This window comes from Orcinus orca, chromosome 8, assembly GCF_937001465.1.
Source record: "Orcinus orca chromosome 8, mOrcOrc1.1, whole genome shotgun sequence".
NCBI classification, from domain to species: Eukaryota; Metazoa; Chordata; class Mammalia; order Artiodactyla; family Delphinidae; genus Orcinus; species Orcinus orca.
Window position 1 is genome coordinate 55380223 of NC_064566.1, and position 27016 is coordinate 55407238.

Genomic DNA, 27016 nt, shown 5'->3' on the forward strand with positions numbered 1-27016 from the left:
GCCCACCAATGGGCCAGTACTAGCTCTGGGACCCCTGAGGCTCTGTAGGCAGATGCTTCATGACCTGGCTTTGCCCATCAGCAGCTGGCAGCCTCCACACAAGGCAGGGCATGGTAACTGACCAGAACAAGGGCCAGCAACTTAAAACAATCATGTATATATATATAGGCCCTCATGTAACCACAAAACAAAAATCTATAATAGATATACACACAAAAAAGAAAAAGGAATCCAAGCATAACACTTAAGATAGTCATCAAATCGCAAGGGAAGAGAACAAAAGAAGAAAGGGGAAAAAAGACCTACAAAACAAATCCAAAACAATTAACAAAATGGCAATAAGAACATACATATTGATAATTACCTTAAAAGTAAATGGACCAAATGCTCCAACCAAAAGACACAGGCAGGCTGAATGGATACAAAAACAAGATCCATATAATTTCTGCCTACAAGAAACTCATCACAGATCTAGAGACACATACAGACTGAAAAAGGTATTCCACACAAGTGGAAATAAAAAGAAAGTCATAGTAGGACTTCCCTGGTGGCACAGTGGTTAAGAATCCACCTGCTAATGCAGGGGACACGGGTTTGAGCCCTGGTCTGGGAAGATCCCACATGCTACAGAGCAACTAAGCCCGTGAGCCACAACTACTGAGCCTGCGGTCTAGAGCCCGTGACCCACAACTACTGAACCTATGTGCCACAACTACTGAAGCCCGCACACCTAGAGCCCATGCTCCGCAACAAGAGAAGCTGCCACAGTGAGAAGCCCGCGCACCGCAATGAAGAGTAGCCCCCGCTCACCGCAACTAGAGAAAGTCCGCGCGCAGCGGCAAAGATCCAATGCAGCCATAAATAAATAAATAAATAAATAAATAAATAAATACATAAATAAATAAATTTATATATATAAAAAAGGAAAGTCAAAGTAGCAATACTTATGTGAGACAAAATAGACTTTAAAATAAGACTGTTACAAGAGACAAAGAAGAATACTACATAAGGATCAAGGGATTAATCCAAGAAGAAGATATAACAATTGTAAATATATATGCATCCAACATAGGACCACCTCAATATGTAAGGCAAATGCTAACATTCATAAAAGGAGTGTAATCAACAGTAACACAATAATAGTAGGGGACTTTAACACCCACTTACACCAATGGACAGATCATCCAGACAGAAAATAAGGAAACACAGGCCTTAAATAATATACTAGACCAAATGGATTTAAAGCAGCAGAATACATTCTTTTCAAGTGGTCATGGAACATTCTGCAGGATAGAGCACATCCTAGGCCACAAAACAAGCCTCAGTAAATTTAAGAAGATTGAAATCATGCCAAGCATCTTTTCTGACCATAACACTATGAGACTAGAGATCAACTATAAGAAAAAGAATCGCAAAAAACATAAACACATGGAGGCTAAATAATATGCTACTAAACAACCAATGGAACACTGAAGAAATCAAAGAAGAAATAAAAAATTACCTGTAGACAAATGAAAACAAAAACACAATGATCCAAAATCACTGGGCCACAGCAAAAACAGTTCTTATAGTGACACAAGCCTATCTCAGGAAACAAGACAAATTTCAAATAAACAACCTAACCTTGCAGCTAAAGTAAGTAGAAAAATAAGAACAAACAAATTCTGAAGTTAGTAGAAAGAAATCATAAAGATCAGAGCAGAAATAAATGAAAAAAAGACTACAAAACAGTAGAAAAGATAAATAAAACCAAGAGCTGGTTCTTTGAAAAGGCAAACAAAATTGATAGACTTTTAGGCAGACTCATCAAGGAAAAAAGAGCACCCAAATCAATAAAATCAGAAATGAAAAAGGAGAGTTTACAACCAACACCACAGAAATGCAAAGGGTCATAAGAGATCACTATGAAGAATTATATTCCCCCCAAATGGACAACCTAGAAGAAATGGACAAATTCTTAGAAAGGTACACTCTCCCAAGACTGAACCAGGAAGAAATAGAAAATATGAACAGATCAATTACCAGTAATGAAACTGAATCAGTAATTTTAAAACTCCCAACAAACCAAAGTCCAGGACCAGATGGCTGGTGAATTCTACCAAATATTCAGAGAAGAGTTAACACTACTCCTTCTGAAAGTATTCCAAAAAATTGCAGAGGAAAGAACAATTCTGAATTCATTCTAAAAGCCAGCGTCACCCAGATACCAAAGCCAGACAAAGATATCAGACAAAAGGAAAATTATGGGCCAATATCACTGATGAAGATAGATGTAAAAATCCTCAACAAAATACTAGCAAACCAAATTCAACAATACAGTGAAGGATCATACACCATAATCAAGTGGGATTTATCCCAGGGATGCAAGGATGGTTCGATCTTTGCAAATCAATCAATGTAATATACTACATTAACAAAGTGAGGAAAAAAAATCATATGATCATCTCAATAGATGCAGAAAAGCTTTGACAAAATTCAACATCCATTTATGATAAAAACTCTCAATAAAGTGGGTATAGAGGGAGCCTACCTCTACATAATAAAGGCCATATATGAAGAGCCCACAGCTAATATCATACTCAACAGTAAAAAGCTGAAAGCATTTTCTCTAAGATCAGGAACAAGACAAGGATGCCCACTCTCACCACTTTTATTCAATGTAGAATTCTAAGTCCTAGCCACAGAAATCAGCCAAGAAAGAGACACAAAATGAATCCAAATTGGAAAGGAAGTAAAATGGTCACTGCTTGAAGACATTATACTACACACAGAAAATCCTAAAGACATCACCAAAAAAACTACTAAAACTCATACATGAAATTGGTAAAGTTACAGGATATAAAATTAATACACAGAAATCTGTAGCATGTCTATACTATACACTAACAACAAACAGTCAGAAAGGGAAGTTTAAAAAAAATCACATTTACTATCATATCAAAAAGGATAAAATACATAGGAATAAATCTAACTTAGGATGTAAAAGATCTGTACTCTGAAAACTATAAGACACTGATGAAAGAAATTGAAGACAACATAAACAGCTGGAAAGAGCTACTGTTTTCATGGATTGGAAGAATTAATATTATTAAAATGACCATACTACCCAAGGCAATCTACAGATTCAGTGAAATCCCTATCAAAATACCAATTACATTTTTCACAGAACTAGAAAAAAAAATTCTAAAATTTGTATGGAAACACTAAAGACCCTGAATAGCCAAAGCAGTCTTGAGAAAGAACAAGGCTGGAGGTACTGTGTGCTCAGATTTCAAATTATGCTACAAAGCTACAATAATCAAAATGGTATAGTACTGGCATAAGATCAGTGGAACAAAATAAAGAGCCCAGAAATGAACTCACACTTACCTGGGCATTTAATGGATGAGAAAAGGGGAAGAATATACAATGGGAAATGACAGTCTCTTCAATAAATGGCATTGGTAAAACTGGACAGGTACATGCAAAAGAATCAAACTGGATTACTGTCTCACACCATGCACAAAAATAAATTCAAAATGGATTAAAGACTTAATGTAAGACCTGAAACCATAGAACTTCTAGAAGAAAACAGGCAGTAAGTTCTTTGACATCAGTCTTAGTAATTTTTTTTTGGATATGTCTCCTCAGGCAAGGGAGAAGAAACAAAAAATAAACAAATGAAAACTACATCAAGCTAAAAAGCTTTTGCAAAGTGAAGGAAACTACTATCAACAGAATGAAATGCCACCTACTGAATAGGAGAAGATATTTGCAAATGAGACATCCAATAAGGGGTTAATATCCAAAATATACCAAGAGGGACTTCCCTAGTTGTCCAGTGGTTAAGAATCTGACTTCCAATGCAGGGGATGTGGGTTTGATCCGTGGTCAGGAACTAAGATCCCACATGCCACGGAGTCATTATGCTGTACACCTTAAATTTATACAGTGCTGTATGTCAATTATATCTCAGTATAATTATATCACATCTCAATAAAACTAGAAGGAAAATAAAAGAAACACTAGGAGTTTGGGGAAGGGGGAGCCTCCCAGTTCTGGGATGCTACACAACTCCAAGGAGCAGTAGTCATATTGAATTCTATTATTTTGTGCAAACAGAGCCTCTGGGTATTGTGCAACTTGAGGGCTCTGGGCTTCTGCATCAGAAAGACTTGATCTGCAATGTTAGCTCTGCCTCTTTCTGGCTTCATTCCCTTGGGCTGTTTAATCTACATGGGCCTCAGTGTCTTCACTTATAAATGAGTGTTATGTTAGTGACTTCTCAGATTTTTGTTAAGATTAGATGAGATCATATAGGTAACACTCCTCATGGTGCTTGGCCAGTGGTAGTTGTTACTTGGAACTGGGTTTTTGATGACAGGATCCACACCAGCGTTGAACATTAGACTGTGTTTGCCTTATGGTGTAATTCCAAGGCAGCATGAAGAGGAGGAAGAACAGTGCTCTAGGAGACAAGGGGTGTGTGTGGGAACAAGGGGTGTGTGTGTATTTTCTGTTCTCAACCTCACCACTGTGGTCCATCTTTTCCACTCTGCCCCAAGCCTATCACAGCTTGACATACCACACTCAGCTGGAGGAATCTGAGACAGAGGAGCTGCCACGAGCTCATCTAGGCTGACCAGGCTGCCTGGGGGCCAAGAAGCACAAGCCCGCTCCGGTAGTGGCACTGTTTTGGGCTGGAGCCATGAGGCCTTCTCCATGGTGGAGGTGGTGGTTTGGAGCATAGGTTATAGAGCCGACTGCCTGAGTGCAAAATTCTCCCTCAGCCTCTTCCTAGCTGTTTTACTTCTCTGTGCCTCAGCTTCTTCACTGTACTAGTCAGCTAGGGCTACCATAACAAAGTACCACAGACTGGGCGCCTTAAATAACAGAAATTTATTTTCTCAAAGTTTTAGAGGTTAGAAATCTAAAATCAAAGCATCAACAGGATTGGATTCTTCTGAGGCCTCCCTCCTAGGCTTGCAGATGGCCAACTTCTCCCTGTGTCTTCATATGGTCTTCCCTCGTGTGTCCTTCTCTGTCCAAGTTTCCTCTTCTTAAAAGAACACTAGGGCTTCCCTGGTGGCACAGTGGTTGAGAGTCCGCCTGCTGATGCAGGGGACACGGGTTCGTGCCCCGGTCCGGGAAGATCCCACATGCCACGGAGCGGCTGGGCCCATGAGCCATGGCCGCTGAGCCTGTGCTCTGCAATGGGAGAGGCCACAACAGTGAGAGGCCCGCGTACCGCAAAAATAAAAGAACACCAGTCCTATAGGATTAGGGTCCATCCTAATGACCTCTTTTAACTTAATTACGTCTTAAAATACCCTCCAAATACAGTTGTATTCTTTATTTTTTGGCTGCACCATGCAGCACGCGGGCTTTTAGTTCCCTGACCAGGGATAGAACCTGCGACCACTGCAGTGGAAGCACAGAGTCGTAACCACTGGACCGCCAGGGAAGTCCCCCAAATACAGTTGTATTCTGAGGTACTGGAGGATATAACTTCTACATATGAATTTTGGGGGGCCAAAATTCATCCCATAGCATTCATCTGGAAAATAGGGACAGTAAATTGTTCCTAACTCACAGGGCTCTGGTGAGGATTAGGAGTGTTAATAACAATAAAGGAGGTGGGAGGAGCAGGTCCAGCTCACAGGACGCTGACCCAGCCCTACCACTGATTGGCTTTGTGGCCCTGGCCATTTTCCCTATCTGTAAAATAAGGATGTTGGGCCAGGGGCAAAGCTTCCAGGGTCTAATTAGCCCAGGGGAAATGGTATGCAGACCTGCAGTGACATTGCCTCTGTTGGTTAATGTCGGATTTCATTTAACCTAAGACAATTTCAAGATACAAGTTTATTTTATGTTTTACCACATAAGAATACATAATGTCAATTATAATTGAAAGATACCATCAATTGTTAAGTCTCCTCCTGATTTCAGAGATGTTGGAATGTGAAAAAATATGTGTCTTAGAATTGATGAAAGAGAGTATGTCCTGTTTCTTTGCTTTTGGCAACAAAGATCTACTGAAGGGGAGCAGGCAGGGCCATTTGGCCTTCAGCCTCGGATTTTGGCCATTGTTCCACGTCAGATTTATGCAGGGAGGTAGGGTGGTGAGGCATCTTCCCAACTGATGCTTATCACCTGCAGAACTAGCTAAACTCATGGCTGGGAAACAGATTTAAAAAGCTGCTTAGGCCCCACTCGAGCTTTTGGTGCACCTCATAAAATGAGCTCATGGCTTTGGAACCTGACAAACCTGGGTTCTTGTTCCAAGTCTGCTGCTCGCCAACCAAGAGGTTGAAAGAAGAAAGGCTCCAAAAAAAAGAAAAAAAAAAAAAAAGAAGAAGAAGAAGAAGAAGAAAGGCTCCAGTGTGCAAAGAGGGCTTTGCCAAATGTGGCATGCACAAGGCGTCGTGTATGGGAGAGGGAGGGCTGAGAGTCAAGGGTCCTGGGGTCCTCCCTGGCTGTGTAACTGGGACAAGTCCCTCCACCACTCTGGACCTGTTTCCTCATGGGTAAGGGTAAAGAGGTGGAGTTCAGTCATTTATTCAACAAATGTGAACTGAGCTCCCCTTGGAAGCAGTGTGCTGCAGGCCAGGGATATAGAGGTGTGAGAGGTGGTCCCTGCTTTAGGAGAGATCTCCCCATCCAGTGTGGAGAGCACGAAGTACAGGGCCAAGAGAAGGGAGCCAGGCGCTCTCCGTGTACTTCTCACTTCATCCTTGTAATCACTCCACAATGTAGGGAATGCAGGTATTTTTATCCCCACTTCCTAGATGAAGTCATTGAGACAGAGAGAGATGGTGGTGCTTGCCAAAGTCACACGACAGAGCCAGGATTTGGACTGGTCTGCCTGACTGAAAGCCAGTTCTCTTTCCTCTTCGCCTTTGATGGTCAGTTACAAGTTTCCTTCTAGGACAACATTCTCAGATTCTATGCCAAAAATAGCCAATGAATGTCACGTTCTGACAGCCCTTTTTCTTAGCCGCCAAGTAAGGAAGCCCCTTTCTTTGCTCGGGAAGGATGATGTGGGGATGCTGAGATTTGTCTAATCTGCCTCCCCTTCTAAGGAGGTGGGGAGCACCATGTTTCAGTGGAATAAGCCTCATCCTCACAAAAGCTTTCGGACTTCACTCAAGGGAATATTAGTACGACATGACATCTGAGCGACTCCACTTTGCCTGGTTGTTTTAGCTCCAGAAGCACTTGATAACGTCCAGCGTTTCACACCGGAAAATACAAAAATCCCAGGACTGCTCCGTCACCAAGTATTGTGTTCACAGCACAAAAGGCTGGGAGAAGACAAGTGGGGCCAGTCCAGTGCTAGAAGCCCATGACAGCCCCATCAAGGGATTTTTTTGGTCTCTGCTCACATAGCTCCAGAGTTAGGAGGATCATTCTTCCAGCCAACTCTGGCTAGAAGAGACTTCTAGCTGGTAGAGCTGAACTCTACCTTTTTGCCTTTGACTGAGGATGCTCTCTGGCCCAGCTCAGTGACGTGATTTACCCGAGGTCACCTGGAACATTGTGGAAAAGCCTGGATCAGAGTACTGGCACTTGGAGACCTGGTTCTGTCCTTGGCCTCACAACTGAGGGGAAATAATCCTGAAGGAGGATTCAGACTGGTTTCTCACCTTGACTTGGCCACTCAATTTGAATTAAATGACATATAATTCAATTTCATAATGATCCAAGGGCCTACTATGTTCAGGCACTGTACTTACAGTGTGTTCACATGCAAGTCGTTTCATCCTCATCTATTAAAGAAAGCCCCTCCTGTGTTGCTTCTCTCAGAGCCTTTTTGGGAGGATTAAATGAGTAAAAGAAAGCAAAGTGCTTTGTTAAACTGTAAAGTGGTGTCAACATTGAGGCTATCCTATCTCTGTGGTCCACTCCACCTGGAACAGACTTCCACCTTAGCACTGCCCATCCTATTGGAATTTGTTTACCTGTCTCTCTCCCCCACTGCACACCCTGAGGGAGGAATGTGCAGGGTTCACCTTTGCTTTCTCAGAGCCCAGCCCTGGGGTTGGTATATGTTAGGCATTCAAAAGAGTATGTGAATAAACAGACCCTGTGGTTTGAGATCTGATTCTCAGACCCCTGGAGACGCCAACCAGAAGGGCACTGAAAGACCAGAGGAGGAAGGGCTCAGTGAGAGGGTGGTGGAGGGTGAGAAGGGTATCCACTGTGGATGGACAGGGTTTGGGTCACTGGAGAGGAGAGGTGGGATGCTTTAAGCAGTAGGAGTGCCTTGGGCAAAGGTCAGGAGTTAAAAATCCATGTGGATTATGCAGGGGACACTGAGGGCATGAGCAAGCAAGACAGCAGTGAAAGATGAGGACAGAAAATATGATGATGGTAGTAATAATTATAGTAATGGTAGTAATTAATGTAGTAAGTAGAGCACTTACTATACTCCTGGCCCTATTCAAAAAGCTGAAGGTGTATTCCTCATCAAACCCTTACAACAGCCCTATGGGTTGTAGGTACTATTACCACAACTTTACAGACAAGGAAAGAGAGAGGTTAAGTAACTGGCCAGAGGTTACATAGCCTCTAAGTGGCAAAGCCAGGATTTGATTCCAGGCAGTCTAACTGCAGATTCTGTGCTCTTAAGTAGGTTGAAGCCTGTATATAAAGAACCAGGAACTTTGGACTTTTTCTTGTGTTATAGGAAAAAGTTTGAGCAAGACTTTTGAGCAAGATAGAGTTTGAACAAGAGAGGACATCAAGGAGGTAAAAATGTCTTATTCCACAGGTGGCAGAGTCCCTCAAACATAGATTGAGCCCTTTCTGTGTGCTGAGCACTGGTGATACAAAGAGCCAGCCAGAGCCCTGGCCCTCAGAAGCATGCGGTTCAGTGGGGGACACGGAGGTGTGCTGGAGCACGCTCCCTCTGGCTCTCCAGAGCCCATTGTGTGCCTCTCTTCCCCGATGATCAGTGACTTCATGTTGGTGACTTGAAATTGACTACTGTGAGAGTATTTACACCATGGAAATTGGCTGATGCTACAGAGCAGTGCGTTTCCATGAGAGCTAGTTGTTGTTAAATATTTACCAGCACAACGCTGCCTGTGAACAGCTGCAGTATGCTGATAAAAGTCCACACCAGATATAGGGTGGTACAAAGCGGGCTGGGAGTAACTCTCCTTGGTGAGCCAAGGAGGCAAGGCTTATGCAGAGTGTTGAAGGATGAGCAGATGTTTGCTATGTAGACAAAGTAGTAAAGGGCAGGCGAGGTGTGGAACGGCATGGCATGGTCATTCTTTGGTTCTGTGAAATGAAACTATGGACAGGAAGGAGCTTGGCAACCTATGAGATGCCAAACAGAAGGGTGTTTTTTTAAGCAAATTCAGTACTGGATTTATAAAGTGAACAAATTGGGGTTGGGAAGGGAGAACACATGTCACAATGCAGCAGGATCTCTAGAGGATTTGTGACTCAACTGAGCCTTTACCCAGCACCTCAGTAAAAGGGAACCTAGGCTTTTGGGAGGGACTGACATAAGAATGGGGTGGAACACTCTAGGGCCGTCCGTTAACTGGGAAATGTTGATAAAGGCTTTGAAATACTCCCCAATACATATATTGGGGTGGGAGGGCCAGGGAACTTGGTGGAAAATAGGTCCAGGAGAGGGGGCAGTGAGGTCAGACACACCTGACTGGGCATGTACTCCCTGCCCAGAAGTCAGAGCTAAGCCGTGGCACCACAGAGCTTATTTTGTTGTCCTTTGTGTCGGGTGGGGTTCTGGGTACCATGGGTTGCTCAGTGGTCCTCTGGTTTCCATAGGCCAACTTTTCTCTTCAGGGCCCCCCTTGGTTCCTGTACCCCAGACTGGGGTGAGCATGTCACCAGACTGTCTCCACAGCTGTTTGGTGCCACACTGTCCTGAAGGTTCTGAAGGAGACTGAGGTCACAGGGCTGTCTGGATAGATGGAGCTGCCAGAGCCAGGACCCCACAGGGCCTGGAAAGAAGCCTGGGCCCCCCCTTTGATGGGCCCGTTATCAAGGTTGTTTTGCTCTGCAAGATGATCACGGGGTCTCATTTCCCTGCCAACTGCCCAACCAGCCCTGAGGCCCCTGGGATACAGGCAGACTCGGGTGGTCAGTGTGAACAGACCACAGTTCAGGAAAGGGATGGGCTGGTGCTCTGGACACAAGTGAAATTGACCTAGGCTGATCTTGGCTATGCCTCCACTTACAGTAGGCTGTCTTAGGAGTAATTTGTAAAAGAAACCTGGAAGTTTGGGGTGAACAAAGGTGCAGTTACAAAAGCGCTATGTTTTAGGCCACATAGAAGTTTACAAAGCAGAGTGACCACACCCTAGCCCGGGGGGCTGTGTAGGGCACTGAGGTGTTGGCAAGGGGGGTGCCATGGCCACCTCTGCACAGGGAGCTCTGGCCCAAAGACAGAACCTAGCATCAGAAGGCTTGCCCTTTGTAAGAGGGCAAAGAGCTTTAGGAGGTGCCTGAGGTGACAGCTACTGCTGGCCTTCCAGCATGCAGGGGCCCTGTTTGGTGGCAGGTCTCACCAAGTGGTCACGCCAAGTGCCTTAGGGTTCCCTCAAGAGCACCCTCCCTGACCATCCCTCTGCATGGCTCGGGGAGGAACAGACAGCTCACAAGGTCGTGTGCCCAGAACTGCCCTTTAGTTGGGACAAAGCTCTCAGCTGTGCAAAAGGCTAAATAAACTGAGTCTGGTTGAGATCACTGACCACCACTGTGTCTCGCTCCGGGCAGCTAGGGGCTCATGACAAGAATCACATGCCTGCCTCACAGCCGACCCGGACTCACTGGTCCTCTGGGATGGTGCTGCCTGCAGGCTCAGTATCTGTCTGTTGCACTAAGCAGGTGGCTGCACTCACCTGAGGGAGACGGGCACCGTGAGCACTCTGCATGTACTGCATGTGGCTCCTTTTGTGCGGAGGCCCTGCGTGGAGCCTCACCTGCATGGCGCCTCACCTGCACGGCTCCCGGGCCTCGGCTCATGGCGTTTCCAGTGCCCACAGTGCCCTCCTTAGCTCATTTTGTTACCATCCAACCTACCCTTAAAGGCCCAGCTCGACCATCCATTATGCCTTTTCTAGAACTAAGCTTGCTTTCCCCAAGTTCCCACAGCACACTGTGTGGCCCTCTAAGCTTTTCTAGACTAAACTTATCTGTGGCTGTTCCCATCCTCAGGGACCACACACCAGGTGCCCCAGAAGGCTTGTTAAATTGTTAATGTTCATGGTGTCTCCTGCATGACAGTCCATCATTACTCCTAAAAGAGCAAACATTTATTGAGCTCCTATGGGCCAGGCCTAGCTAGGAATTTTCACATACACAACCAAGTCACAGAACACTAGGAGGTGGGATTGTTGTCTGATGAGGAAACAAATCAGGGAGGCCCAGGGACTTGTCCAAGGTTACACAGCAAGTGATGGAGCCAGAATTCAGACCCAGGTCAGCTTGATTCCAAAGCCAAGGTTTTTTCCCTTATATGTAGACACAAAATAATAACAACCATTTATCAATTATACTGTATTCTCACATAAATTATTTCATTTGATCCTCACAACAGCCCTGTGAGGTAGGTAGGGTTACGTGTTACTGTTATGCACATTTTACAGATGAAGAAACAGAGATGGCTCAGTGAGGTAAGTGACTTGCATAAAGTCACACAGCAAATTAGTGGCTTCACAGGACCTGTGCTTTCTCTAAAGTCAAGCTGCTTGAATTAAGAAGCACCGAAAGATGGAGAAAGAATTTTTATGGAAAAGAAAAAGAGACAGTGGTGATTTGTAAGATTTCTTCCTTGAACTGTTCTGCTATGGTCACAGCTTCTGCTGGCTGGTCTAAATTGGGTACTCCTGAGGGGCTTTCCTGAATACCATTGGCCTGGTGGCATGGGACAGTTATCAGAGACTCCTGGGTCCCACTGTAGGGGGGAAAAGTCCTTTATTACCTAAGGGATGTGGCCTTGCCCACATCCCAGCGTACAAGCTCCCTATTCACAGTGTGTAACTATGGGAAGCCCCTTCTTCGGACCATCCCCTGGGGGCCCCTGCCCAGTGGGGAAGATTCTGGGACTCCCGAGGCCACCCTCACGCCAGGGATGAATCATAATGTGCAGCTTTGAGACACGCACTGCTCATCACCCCCTGGGAAGTGGTGGCTCAGGGTCTCACCCCAAGGAGGTCCATGGGCTGGTTATGCCCAGAAACTACTGCAGGGGAAGCCCACATCCTTCAGAGCAGTGTTTTAAGGGCTGGACGCTTACTCCAAGGGCAATGTTATGGTTCAGGTCACTCCCAGGCTCCTTGTTACACATTGCCAAGACCCTGGTCTCCTTCCTCTGGGGCAGCAATCTTCAAACTCAACAGAAGATGGTCAAAAGCCATGAACAGTCATGTCTGGTGAGGAGGGAGGGTCACAAATGAAGCGAAGCCACGACAAAATGGGGATGACTTACAGGGAATGAAAGGGGCTTGGTTCTGAAGACAAATCCCAAGGGGAATCCTAATATCGAGTAATAATATTTTCAAAATAGGTATCTGGCCTCTCAAAGTGACTATTTTGAAAGAGAAAATACACATTTGGGTGAGAAGGTAGGTCTACCAGGACCAGAAAATGGTTGTGGAAGGACAGGTTTCGGCTCAATGTAAGGAAGGACTTTCTAACAGCCAACTACGGCAGGGGCTGGCCTTGGGGATGATGAGCTTCCTGTCACTGAGGGTATGCAAGCAGGGATAGTTGATCTCCTGAAGGTACTGGGGAGAAGCCCTCAGCCGCAAAGGTGCTGGGGTGTTCTGGGGGTGCGGGAGGACTGAGCGACTGTTGAATCATTTTCCAACCCTGAGAGTCCATAATATATTTGTTTTAAATGATCTATTTCAATGAGACTTCAACTTCTTGGGGAAAGGATTACAAAAGTCAGGTATCAGGCCACATTACGAAGCGCCTTTCGTTGCACTGGCTCCAGATACTTTCAAATCTTCGCAGGGACAGCAGCTTACTTCTGAAGCCGGAAATCCCCAAAGGCCTAGATCTGGCCCAGTCAAGAGGGATATCCCCATCTCCTGAACGCTGCCTGGAGGCTAATTCCTCCAGGCCATGCCAGGCTCAAATCCCACCCTCACTACCCACTTCATTTCCAAGCCAGCCAAGCAAGTCCAAGGTTCTGGCCACATCCCAGGGACGGAGGGGCAGGCAGGATGGGAATCTCTGGGTACTTCATGTCCTGGGAAACTAGAGGGAGCCTCTTGTTCTCACCCCATCCCCTCCACCAGAGGCTCTGTTTACAGATGGCTAAGTGAGGCACTGCCTAATGGTACAGAGAGAGCTGGACCCAAGAAAAAACTGCTTTCCTTTGTCTAGCCAAAAAGTCCTCCTGTGGCCTCTTTTAGGACATGTCGGCAGACTCTTCACTTAGAGCAAACTGCCCACCCCGAGCTCAAAGTAGCAAGGAAAAAGGTGGCTGTGTCAAGAGGACACATGGATTCCTACAGGTGGACTGCATCACGGGGGAAATCAAGTCCTGCTACACGATTAATACAGGTTAGTACAGTGGCCTGCCTCACACCGCTGGCGAGACACTCTCCAAGATCTTGGCTTTAGGAAGCCCCCCTCCAATGTTGCTGGGGTCCTTTTACCTGTACCGTATTAATCGAATAATCTTATTGTTCATAAAATCCACAGCGTGTGGGTGAGAAGAATCGATGCAGAAGCCGTCACTCAGCGCGATTTTCAGCACCTCCTCCATGAAGACCTGGAAGCTGTTGATCTGCTTGTTGGCTGGCACCACCCAGAGCCTCTTGAGGTTCTGCTTGGTGTACTCCTCCTCAGGCAGGCCCTCCACATTGGCCACCCAGTCCAGAGTCAGGTGGTTGGGGTCTTGCAAATGGCTGGTGATGGAGGACAGGTTGCCATTGGAGCAGTAGAAGAGCTTGGAGCCGAGGAGCTTGAGGAAGAGGCAAGAGGTGCTGAAGATGTTGGCGTTGAAGACCTCCATGCTGGAAGAGGACAGGCTGTAGATCTGGGGTGCCTCGCGCACAGTGAAGTGGACCGTCTGCACACGCTGGTTCAGCGTGATGTTGAGCATGGCATTCTTCTCGGCCTTGGACAGCTCCACCTCCTTCTCCTGCAGGGCCTCAATCAGGGGCTGCACCTGGTAGAAGTCAGCCTCCCTGCGGAGCAGGCCCATCTCCTGGAAGTCCTCGGGCAAGTCCAGGTGGGAGGTTCGCAGGAAGTTGAGGATGTAGCGGAACACTTTGCCGTCACGGTCAATGAAGCAGTGGCCCTGGCTGTCCCTCTTGGTGGGCATCTTCCCGCTGAACATGGCGCCCAGCATGGAGTCAGGGAAGCTGGTCAAGGTTGCCAGTGAGGTTGTATAGAGCTTCCCCCCGACATTCAGTGTGATGGGGTCAGACATGGCAGGAGGCTGGGGTGCTGGGAAGTAGTCCTACAGAGAGAGGTAAGTAAGAAATGACCATTACCCAACTATATCTGATATCTTAGTTTGTTGGGGCTGGTATAACAGAATACTATAGACTGGGTGGCTTAAGTAATAAACATTTATTTCTCACAGTTCTGGAGGCTGGGAAGTTGAGGATCAAGGTAGGGGCAGATCTGATGTCTGATGAGCGATGTCTTCTCGCTGTGTCCTAATATGGCAGAAGGGGTAAGAGAGCTCTCTGGAATCTCTTTTATAAGGGCAGTAATCTTGTTCATGAGGGCTCCACCCTCATGACCTAATCTTCCAAAGGCCCCACCTCCTTACGCCATCACATTGGAGGTTGGGATTTCAACATATAATTTTGGGGGACACAATCATTTGGTCCCTAACATCTGGGTAGTCACAGTTCTCAATTTCTTATTGTAGGTCCCTTGGAGTTGAAACGAATTAATACTTGATGAACAAATGGATGGGTAATAATTGCCACACCGTCTAAAGCATATTAGGTTCACTAGGGAGTTTAAAAAAAAAAAAAAGAAAGAAATGAAAAGATAAAATAAAGCCTGGGTTCCACCCTCCAGAGATTGTTTTAATTGGCCTGGAATGTGGCCTCAGCATTGGTATTTTTCAAAAGCTGATTCTAAATGTTCAGTTAGGACAGAGAACCACTGGTCTAAGGAAAGAAAGATAATGTGCCTGGACTGAATGCTATGCTAGCTGCTCTTACGTACATTTGCTTACATACTATCCTTTGACATAGACAATATCATCAATCATCCCCACTGTGCAGATAGGGAAACTGTGTCAGGATTCATTCACCGGTCATTCAGACCGGTGAAGGGTCCTGCCAGGATTCAAGCCCAGGTTCCTTTATATGAGAGAGAAAAATGTATTCATGCTTATTAGCCAAAGACTGGTCCACTGTAGGTACTTAACAGATGTTCTGAGATTTAGGACTTCAAGCCCCATGCTCCTTCTGCTGTACCGATGTTGCCTTCTTATTTAATTATTTTTTCCATCTAAAAGAATTCACAACAAATGGCTGTGATTAGTACCACTTCCATCTATCTACCAGGCCCACAATGGGTCACTCAACCCTCTGGACACTCCTTTCTGGATTCTCATCCTCCCATGACAACTTGCCTTGCCATGAAGATGCTCTTGGCTCCTGATGGCCTGCCCTTTTCTACCATGATGGCACTCCAGCCTCCTCTGAAACTTGCTTTGAGGTCAGCGCAAATGTGGGACTCTGCAACCAAGCACCCTTCCTGAAGGCTCTTTACCCACTCCACTCCTTAACAACCCTCCCCCACTATTCCCCCACTGATCTCACAGCCTCTAGTGTCTAGGGCTGGTGTCTCCTTCAACCTGAAGTCTTGGATTCTAACTTTTCTTTAAGGTTCTAGAAATCAGGGGATGTACCTTTTTGGCTTCCAACACGATACTTTCCCAGGAGCCAACCTGTGCAATGAATTCAGCAATCTTCCTCTAATGTTGGGTGTGGAGGGCACAGGGAGGAATCAGCCCCACTGCTGCCCTTGAGAAGAGCCCAGGCTGGCAGAGGAGACCACAGCAAGAGACAGTGAGGGTGCAGTAACAAGAGAAATGTACCAATTACAGCACAGGGAATATCGCTAATATTTTATAGTAACTTTAAATGGTGTATAATCTATAAAAATTTTGAATTTCTATGCTGTAAACCTGAAACTAATATTGTAAATCAACTCTACCTCAACAATGAAAGAAAGAAAGAAAAAAAGAGAAGGAAAGAAGGAAGGAAGGGAGGAAGGGAGGGAGGAAGGGAGGGAGGGAGGAAGGGAGGGAGGAAGGGAGGGAGGAAGGGAGGGAGGGAGGAAGGAAGGAAGGAAGGAAGGAAGGAAGGAAGGAAGATGTACCAAGAGATGTGGGAGTAGGTCTGGAATTAATTCTGGCATGTTTACTGTCCAGATGGGAAAACAGAGGTCCAAGAGGGGGACTTCCCGAAAGTCACCCAGCAGGGGTGGCAAGCGGGCCAGGGCAGTTCTCACCCCACCCCTGCCTTCTGAGGAGGCCGACTGCACTGAGACCCCCTTACTTCAGAGGGTGGAGGCCATGCTGGGTGTGGAAGATGCTCGGCTGTCCCACCCAACACTCTGTGGGGAGGGCCCTTTGTAATTCTTTCCCTGTGTAATGGGGCACTTTGATATCGCAGAGAGACATTAACCATCTGCAGTGTCTGAAGGGAAACAAGCCCATGATGAAGTTACAAAATCATCAGCAGAAGCCTGGAGCAGATGGGCTGTGAGACAGTGTTGGAGGGGGTGTCCAACAGAGAGGGGGTGGGGGAGGGCTCCGAGGAAGCGGGGGTGGCTGTGCTGAGACCTGCAGCTGAGGTGGATGCTTGGCCTGGGGCCTGAGTCTGGCCAATTTTGTCTCCAGGGGGTCCAGGCAGGAGCCGGACCTAGTTTCCAGTCTCTTTTCCTGTTTGATTTAAGGCCCAGGCTCTGTGAAGTGGCTCAGCTCCATGGAAAGAGCAGGCTTAGGCTGGGCTGTCTTTCCTGACAGTTCCATGGGCTGCAGACCCCGTATCTCCGAAGCACATTAGTTCTGAAGAGCTCAAAGCACAGGGGTAGGGACGACAATGAGGAGCCACAGGGCGTACCCGGGGGCCCTCGGACGGGCACCCAGACTCCTATTTTTCTGCTTGCAAAAGCAGCAGAGCACCTGCCTTCCTGCCCCTGAGCCCCTGCAGCGAGGCTCCTGATCGTTTGTCCAGGGCAGCACCAGGAGCTGCTGTCAGTCAGGGCGGAGGCTGGTTACAAGGCAGGTCTCCTGACCCCAGACGAGGGTGCTCCCTGTGGTGTTCTCCCCAGACCCAGGAGTCAGAGAACGCAGCCCTTCAAGCCCCTGTTTCCTAGTCACAGTGCCACGGTGTCCACCATGGCAAATCCACAGGCTCTGTTTGAGAGCCACAGTGACACAGGGGCGTAGGAACTGGCACCTGGCGGGGCTGAGAAGCTTCATGAATGTGGCAGGCGGGTTTGGCCACGGAGCTCCAGCCCCCCTGTGTACCCAGCTGCCTCTTGGACACCTCCACCTGAATTTTCTATGGGTACCAGAAGCCTCGCACAGAACTCCTCTTCCCCAGAACCTGCTGTTGACTCTTCTTAGCCACCCGTCTGCCTGAGCCTGGGAGGCAGCCCTGACTCTGCATCCTGACATTTTTCTCAACTGTCCCCTTGTACCTGTCCCTATGACAACTCCTGGAGCTCAGGCCTCATCCCCGCTCCCCCAACATCCTCACTTGGCTCCCTTCCGCCTTTCTGTCCACTTTCCATTTTAGTTTGCAGGCCGATCTTCCTGACATAGTACTGCCTGCTCTAACCACCCAGCTCATCCAATCTTACCTCTGATCCTGCCTCTCCCCACACTCTATGCTCCAGGACTCCTGACACCTCCGCATCCGCCCTCACCTGCCCTGCCTTTGCTCTCCTCGTACCACCCTTCTTCACTTTCTCCACCATCTCCGCAGTCAACCTGTAAGGCCCAGCCTATGAGTCACTGCCTCGATAAGGCAGCCCCCAGATCTCCACCTTCCCAGCTCTCCTCTTGGGGTTTCTGGTCCCTTGCACAGCCCACCATTCCATCATGTAATGATCTACTTTGCATATGGCCCTCCTCCCTGGCTTTCTCAAGATGAAGATCACTGGATATCCATATGCAAAAAAAGAACCTCAACTCATATCTTGTGACATATATGAAAATTAACTCAAAATGGATCACAGACCTAAATGTAAAATCTTTTTAAAACTATAAGACTTCTAGGAGAAAATCTGACTTTCTGTTAGCAAAGATTTCTTGGATAGGACCTAAGAGGCACAAATCACAGAAAATTTAATAAACTAGACTTCATCCAAATGAAAAACTTCTCCTCTTCGAAAGACACTGTTAAAAAAAATGAAAATGAGGGCTTCCCTGGTGGCGCAGTGGTTGAGAATCTGCCTGCCAATTCAGGGGACATGGGTTCAAGCCCTGGTCCGGGAAGATCCCACATGCCGCGGAGTAACTAAGCCCATGCACCACAACTACTGAGCCTGCGCTCTAGAGCCCACGAGCCACAACTAATGAAGCCTCCTTGCCACAACTACTAAGCCTGCGCTCTAGAGCCCGTGCTCTGCAACAAGAGAAGCCACTGCAATGAGACCCACGCAACGCAACGAAGAGGAGCCCCCATTCGCCGCGCGCAGCAATGAAGACCCAACACAGCCAAAAATAAATAAATAAAATAAATTTAAAAAAATTATATAAAAAAATGAAAATGAGACACAAACTGCAAGAAAATATTTGCAAAACACCTATCTGATACATGATTGTTAACCAGAATATATAAAGAACTCTCAAAACTCAGTAAGAAAATAAACAACCCAACTAAAAAGTGGGCAAAAGATCTGAACAAGCACCTTCACTGAGAAGATATATAGATGACAAATAATCACATGAAAAGATGCTTGGTATCCTTAGTCATTAGGGACATGAAAATTAAAACCACAGTATACCTATTTCAATGGCTCAAATGAAAAATGTGACAATACCAAATGCTGGTAAGTACATAGAGCAATGGAAATTCTTATACATTGCCAGTGAGAATGCAAAATGGTGCAACCACAGTAGAAAACAGTTTTTGGCATCCAGTTACCATAGGACCCATCAATCCTACTCCTAGATATTTATCCCAGAGAAATGAAGACACATGTCCATGCAAAAACCCATGTGTGAATGATTATAGCAGCTTTATTTGGAATTGCCCAATCCCAGAAACTAAAATGTAAATGATAAACAAATTGTGGTACATCCGTACAATGGAATATGACTCAGCAATATAAAGGAACTAGCTACTGACACACACCACAACACAGAAGAATCTCAAAAGCATTCTATTAAGTGAAAGCAGCCCGCCTCAAAAGGTTACATGGCATATGATTTTATTTATACAACATTCTGGAAAAGACAAAACTAGAGAGACAGAAATCAGATCAGTGACTGGAGAGGCTAGGGGTAAGACTGGCTACAAACAGGCATGAAGGAATATTTTGGATGGAAATATTCTATATCTTGATGTGCTGGTAGACAAATGACTGTATAAAGATTATAAAAATTCATATAACTGTATACCTAAAAAGGGTGACTTTTACTGCACATAAATTATGCCTTCATAAACTGGGAAGAAAATCAAGACTGACTGTGTCACGGACAATACAATACACTGGATTATGATCAGTTTTACATATATAGTGTTGTGAAACTTTTGTTCCCTTTGTGTGTGTGTGAGAGAGACAGAGAAAGGAAGAGGAACTGGATTGTGATATAGAGTGTACCTTCATACTGTGGGTTGTGATGAAAATTGTTTGTGAAAACCACTGCCTAGTTTGTGATCTCTGTGAGAGCAGTGTCCCTGCATATTCACTGCCTAGCACACCGTAGGTGCGGGGGGGACTCTGGGGCAGGGGCTGAGAGAGGAAGGAATGAACATGCACTGAGCATTCCACTACACCCGAGGCCTTTACACCCATCAGCCCTTTTAATTCATATAGCAATCCTACAAAACAGGCATCATTCTGTTTGGCAGACAGGAAACAGAGACTCAGATCAGACTGAGGACTTGCCCAGGACACACAGCCAGCCAGTGGAAAGCTCAGTCCCTTCCCACTGCACAGGTTGCTGAGAGTTGTAATAGCAACAAAAGGCTGTTTAATAGCTTCAGCAAGTGTGAGAATCCCTTAAGTAGCCTTTTAAAATACTGCTATGCGGCTTGCTTGACAAGATACTAGCTACCACCTGCTGAGCACAACACCTGCTTTTATAATGCTTCGCCTAACACATGGTAGCATTTTATTTATTTTTAATAAAAATATATAGAAAAGTACAGAGGATGATACTCTTGTGCTGATTCTGTACATGCATTACCTCATTTGATGTCTTTACAAGCACCCTGTGAGATAGATTCTATTATCTCTATTTTACAGATAAGGAAACTGAGGCTCAGAAAGGTTAAGAGACTGCTCAAGGTTACAGAGCTAGTCACTGGAGGAGCTGCGATCTGAATCCAGGTCAGTGGATCCAACACCTCTGATAGTTTCCCCTTCCCACCTCGAGGTCCCAGCGTGAGTGGGAGATGCATACTCCCTTATTCTCTGTCCAGATCAGGCTGGGGTAGGTCTTTCGGCAGCTCGTTCATGGCTGGCCTGGGACTCTGCCCACTCACATCTGAGGATATGGGGACAGGATCCTGGATGGCCTGGAGCCCCTCCACAGCTGACACACCACAAGTCCACTAGAGGTCTATACCCTTCTATTTTGATACCAACTCATGATGCCTAATGACAAAGCAGCAAAACACAAAAAGCCAGGTTTTTAAAAGCCAGATTAGAAAAGATGAATGAGAATGCAAACTGAACCACGAAGTAGGAGATAAAAGAAACCCTACCACTGTGTCTGAACAAATAATTTTTCTTAAGCAAGAGACTTTCCAAGTCTGCCTCTCTACTTGAAAAGAACCAAGAAAAAGATCAGCCTATTTCCCTCTCTGAGAAAACCAGGAAATTATGCCATGCGGATCCTCAGACCATCTGACTGGGCAGGGAAGGCCAGGGGGCCTGGGAACTTCGGAGTTGGCTGGAAATTCTCTCCTCCCTGAAATGGGTCTGTGGCCAAAACGAGGGGTGGTGAATCTTAAGGCCCAGCCTGGTACCATGTGAAGGGCCAATCCCAGTCTGGGGCCTGAAAAATCACCCAGTTGCAACCTCTAATTGTAACAAAGGAAATATAATGCTTTGAGAGTAGGTGTCCCATAAGAAAGGGCAGTCAAGACGTTGCTCTAGAGAGTCTTCCTTTAAAACTATGTCTCCATTCCCGCAGGCCTCACGAGGGACACAGCTATTGCCCGGTGAGGACTTATTGGGTACCCTACCTGTGCTAGGTGCGTTATACACATTAACTCATTTAATCCTCGTAACATTCCTTTGAGGAAAGTATTATCTTACTTAACAAATGAGAACCTGAGGCCCTAAGAGGTAGGTAACTTGCCCAAAGAAAGCAGTGGCAGAGTCAGGATTCAAGCCCAGGCCTGTCTGACTGCCACGCTCTGAATGACTTCCTTGGGAATTCAGCAGCCAAACCCCTTGGAGAGGTTCATCACTTGTCCCCTCCTACCTCTTACCAGGTGCTCTCAAACCTGCCCCTCAATTTGATTCTGACCTACATGAGACCAGTGCACAGAGAATCAACATTTCCTGAGCACTGAGGACATGCCCCGAGCTATGTGAGTCATTTTCCTGTAGATTATCTCATTAAAACACCACACCGAGGCTGTGAGGTAGGTACGATTATCATCCCAATTTTCTGGATTATAAAACTGAAGCACAGAATGGTGAAGACAGCTGCTTAAGATCACAGAGCTAGAGGTAGGAGAGCTAGAATTCCAAGTGCGGTCTCTCTTCAAACCTGTGCCCCCTTCAGAAACAAAGCTACGACATTTTATTAAGAAGCATAAACAGGATTTGAATAAAGAGAGACCTGTGATGATTCTGAGAGGGAATATCTTAAAGTTGTTCTTCTAAAATTAATTACAGTTGTTATGCTATCCTAGTCCAACTCCCAAAAGTATTTTTTCAAAAGGTTAAAAAAAAAGATTAAAATCTTGTTTTGGAAAAATTGGTGAGTGATAACCTGAAAGAATATTTGAAAAAGCATAATTTATCTTAGTTTTATGTAGGAAATCAGACTATAAGGCAATGAACTATGGTATCAAGACAATGAAAAGGGGAAGGAATTTTGTAATAAATGTGTTGAAAAGACTGATTAGTAATTTAGAAAAATAAATATATATTGATCCTTACAACAACTCTGGGATGCAGGCTGGACAGATCACATTATCTTTATTTCACAAACCAAGGAAGATGAGTCCCTGGCCCAGGGCTTTGTGTCCATTCTTGACCTCTGAGTCACAGCCTCTGGGAGGTTCCAGGTTTGGACACTACTCAGAGGACCAGTCCTTTGGAGGCAGCCTGGGATCTTCTCTAACCCGGGTCCTGAGCAAGAGACTGAACCCAGACACATAGGTCCTAGCCAACAGCCCATACACTCACAGAGCCTTAGCACAGGCAAGGGCTCTTTCTGTGCAATTCCCTACAATACTGCTCACTGAGCTTCCGTAATGAAGCTATTTTACATGCAATCTACTCCTTTTACACAGTGAGGACCAATTGTTTTAACAATGAATCTACAAGGCATTGATAATTATCTATCTATCCATCCATCCATCCATCTATCATTTCTTAGCTCTGCTCAAGAGCCTAGCAACGATACCCGAGTAGCAATGAGCACACCTGACCCCAGATCTTGTTTTTTAAACGTTGTCTCCTACAAAAAAGAAACCAGGGCTTCCTGGAGGAACTGATGATTCCAGTACTTCCAGCACTTTGACAGGAAAAGTTTAAGGTGAGCCTGGAGCATCTCTTTCCAGACAGCAAAGAAGAAATCAAAGATTACTGAGGTGAAGTCAAAAGAATGCAGATCTGCAGATTTTAAACGTTCTCATCACAAGAAAAAAAAATTTTGTAACTATGTGTGGTGACCATTTTGCAATATATACACATATCAAATCATGTTTACACCTAAAATGAATACAATGTTATATGTCAATTATATCTCCCCACCAAAACAAAACAAAAACCAAAACACAGGAGCAGACCTGAAGGGACTCTCATTGGCCAAATTTGGGATAATTTGAACACCAAAAAGATTAATGATGATAATAGGTTATAACACATTGAGTTAAAAAAAATAATCATGAGTCTATGTTACTCCAAAAAGAAAAAAGAGAGGGACAGGAGAGGGAATGAGAAAGACAAACACACACACACACACACACACACACAGAAAAAGTTATTCTGTAACAAAGAATACCAGCTAATAAGTATACAAAGAATGACATAATTAGCAAATTACCATTTTGCAACCCTCAATGTTGCTATTCTGGCAAGGATCATCAACAGATGTGGAGTGAAAGGTTATCCTGGACACAATTCCGACAGTTTCAAAGAATCACTCTACAGACTACTTGTTCCTTACAAGAGGGAAAAACTTACCCTTTTATAGAGATCAGGCTGTTACCTTATCCAATAATCAAACAGCATTCATGGATAGTAGGACTCTGGTATCATATGCCTCCTAATGTGATTCAGTAAGTACACAACATTGCCAGAAAAAACAAAAACAAAAAAACAAACTGAACCCAATTATTTATAAAATAAGTTTAAACAGGTAGAGGGGCTCTATCTAGATTAAATGAGTTGCTTAAAGAGATATAATTAAATGCAATGAATGAATCTTGACTGTATCTGATTAAAAAATATATGAGATTTTTTTGGCAGTTGGAGAAATTTGAATCTCAACTGTTTATTAGACAATATTGAGTTCTTGCTAATTTTCTTAGGTATGATACTGGTGTTATGGTTATGTTGCAACATGTTATAATTAGGAGATACACGCTGAAGAATTTAGGGGCCAAGTGTGGAGATGCCTATAACTTTTCAATAGCTTAGCAAAACTTGTGCGTGTGTAAAAGTGAAACTGGCAATGTGAATCGGTGCATCTAGGTGAAAGGCTATTCTTTAAACTTGTCTGTAGGCTTGAAAATTCTAAAAATATTTTTATTTTGAAGGAAGGGGCAAGAAAAGAACACTTGCCTCCTGGGACTGTAGATGTAAAGTTCCAGTCAGTGTGCCCGGCCCCAGTAAATAGCCAGATTCCATGAATATTAGATGTTGTTACCACTACTAAGAAGCATTAACATCTCATGATCTTCTCCTGACGTCTCAGCGCTCTGGAGGAAGCCAACCAGGGCTTAGCTAAAGTAGCCCGCAGTCGGTGGAGGGGTTAGAATTTAAATCCGAGTGGTCTTTCTACATAGACTAAACCCCCCACAGAAACCACAACACTAAGCCTGCCTGTCTCCATGCCGAGATCCAAGCTGGGAGAAGATGGCTGTTTAGGACTTGTTTCCCCTGCTTTCTCCTGAACCCAGAGTCTCTGCTACTACAGCAGAAAAGAAACTCCTGTCATGGCTTACCAAGAATGTTAACAAAGAGGGACCACTTCTGGCCCTCAAAGATGTGGATGGGTAGAAAGAACTGTAGGGGCTTTGTGGGGAGAGCAAAGTGCATGGGCTTTGGCATCACCTGGGCCTACGTTTGAATCAGGCTCTGCCCCTTTATTAGCTGTGTGGCCCTAGACCAATTCTTGGGCATATGATGGTGATCATAACAACAACAATAGCAGTAATAAAAATGGCTGACATTTACTGAGCAGTTACTATTGTGCTATGCACTTTATGCATGTTAATCTCATAGATAAAGGTGCTTATTATTATCCCTACTTTATAGACCATGCCAGGCCCTCTCCTATCTCTGCAGTTTGGCATCTGCTATCCCTCTGCCTGCACTGCAAAGAAAATGCCAGTCATCTGCCAGGCCCCTCAGCTGCAATTCATTCTTCCCTTCTTTGCATCTCCAGAGCATTTTATTCTCACTCCTTACCAAGGTCCACTTTCCTTAAGTAAATGGGTGCCTGGCCACCCTGTTAGGACAGGGATCTCCCCTCTCTGTACCCCAAGAAGTAGGCAGGCAGGGGAAGGGGGACAACTCCTCCCATTTAGTCAGATCCATTTTCCTAGTCCCAGACTCTCATCTACCAATAGGGAGGTTTACCAGTCTCTCCTGAATTTTTAAAACTTTTTATTTTGAAATAGTCTCTTGAATTTTTAATTTGGAATCTGAGGCACAGGGCAAGGCCCAGGTAATTACGTGGAAGTAAATACAGTGTGTAGGGGATGGACAGAGCATAGTTGGCTAAATTTCAAGGATGACAACACTTCAAGTGAGTAACGTGTCTCCCAATAAACTGGAGCCGTCTTCCCCACCTTACACAGCCCACCAGATACAGACTCTGGCTCACAGCCCACCAGATAAAGACTCTGGCTCACAGCCCTGGGTACTGTCTGGGGGCACCACCCTTCCTGGCCTCCCCCAACACCCAAGAGCTGTATCTTTAGCCCTGTTTTGCCCAGTTCATATCTCTAAGATGCTCACAGGCTGCTCCATTATGCCCACACCACAAAGAGAAAAGGTGCTTCCCAGACTCAGGTGACACACATGGACCCCTAAAGGAGTTGGCCAACTGGGAAAAGTGGGCTGGAGAAGGGAAGCCACCTGACCTGGCTTGCACAGCAAAGTATTCTTTCATCTGGTGCAGACTTCCAATAACTATCACCATCCCCCACCCTCTTCCAGAATTTTCCTTCATCCTCTTGGCTCACCCTCAGGCTTCACCTTGTGGTTTTCCTCAGGCCCAAGCACCTCATTTTGACCACTCTTCCTTATGGTCTTCCTGTTCCTCCCAACAAAGATAATTTATAAACAAATGGCTTTCAAACCCATCGCCTCATTTCATCCTAACAATAAGCATAGGAGGGTTGCCTTAGGTTGGCACTGAGAAGGGTTGAGGAAGATGGTCCTGTCACACAACCTGTTAAGGGCAGCACATGGACACTTTCGTCTGTTCCCTGCCATTCACTACAGATTAAACCTCTACCTCCGTGCAGTGCAGGGGAAAAAAGCGGGCTCTTTGGAGTAAGGAATCCTGGGTGGCTTTAGGCAAGTCACTTTACTTCTCTGAGCCTCAGGTTCCTCAACTGTAAAGAGATATGGTGCCGTCTTCACAGGGTGTGAATTGAATGAACCCATATATGTGACGCAGAGTTCATGGGATGGGCTCTTTACTTCTAGTCACAAGGAAAGAAAGGTGTTCTGTGCATCCACAGGCATTTACCCATTCGGGCAACCTCTTACCCAAACCATATCAGCGCTGCTGACACTGGGCTTTCCAGGGCCGAGAGGGATACTTTTCATCTTTGCGTCTCCACCCCTCCCTCCCCAATGCTTTTCGGCCCATTCCACCCAATCCATCCCAGGCTTGCCTCATTGGCTTTCTCAGCATCCACTCTGCAGCCCCTTCTCCGATCTCACGCGTGTTCTCCTTATCTAGAGACCCCGCCCCTCCATGCCCCACCCACCAGACTCCTCCCCCAGTCTCGGCCCTTATTATCCGGGCTTTTCTTACTATCACCAGCCATCCAGGCTCCTTCCACCCGCTCCGCCCCTTCTTCTCCATAAACGTCCCCTCCCCCCAAGCCACGGGCGTTGCTATCCCCATTGCACAGATGAGAATGGCGAGGCTAGAGTAGGCTAGATGACCTCTCGGGATAGGACAGGTGCCCAGGTGGGCCGTTCCCTCACCAGCAGTCCCTGCGCCCCGTGCCCCCGGCCGCGCCGCACCCACCTCCTGCCCTCGCTCAGCAACCTCCCCTCCGCGGGCGGCCAGCGCAGCTTTGCGAGGGGGGCGGAGGGCCGGAGCCCAGCCTAGGGGCGTGGCGGCCCGGGACCCGCGCGCTGCGCTCGGGAACTTGTAGTCCTCCATGGGCTCTTTGCGTCTCGGCGCGTCGACTTCGAACTCCATCTCCCAGGAGGCATTGCAGTTAGCCGTCCAGCT

General features: G+C 45.9%; 1 protein-coding gene across 1 annotated transcript; it reads right to left on the minus strand.

Annotated features, from left to right (window-relative positions):
• Positions 1-922: 922 nt before the first annotated feature.
• KCTD21 (potassium channel tetramerization domain containing 21) lies at positions 923-26959 on the minus strand. Its single transcript, XM_004279839.3, has 2 exons — positions 26807-26959; positions 923-14437 (listed from the first exon to the last, which is right to left on the minus strand). The coding sequence occupies exons 1-2, from the start codon at positions 26942-26944 to the stop codon at positions 13625-13627; spliced, it is 951 nt and encodes a 316-aa protein (XP_004279887.2). The 5' UTR covers positions 26945-26959; the 3' UTR covers positions 923-13624.
• Positions 26960-27016: the final 57 nt, after the last annotated feature.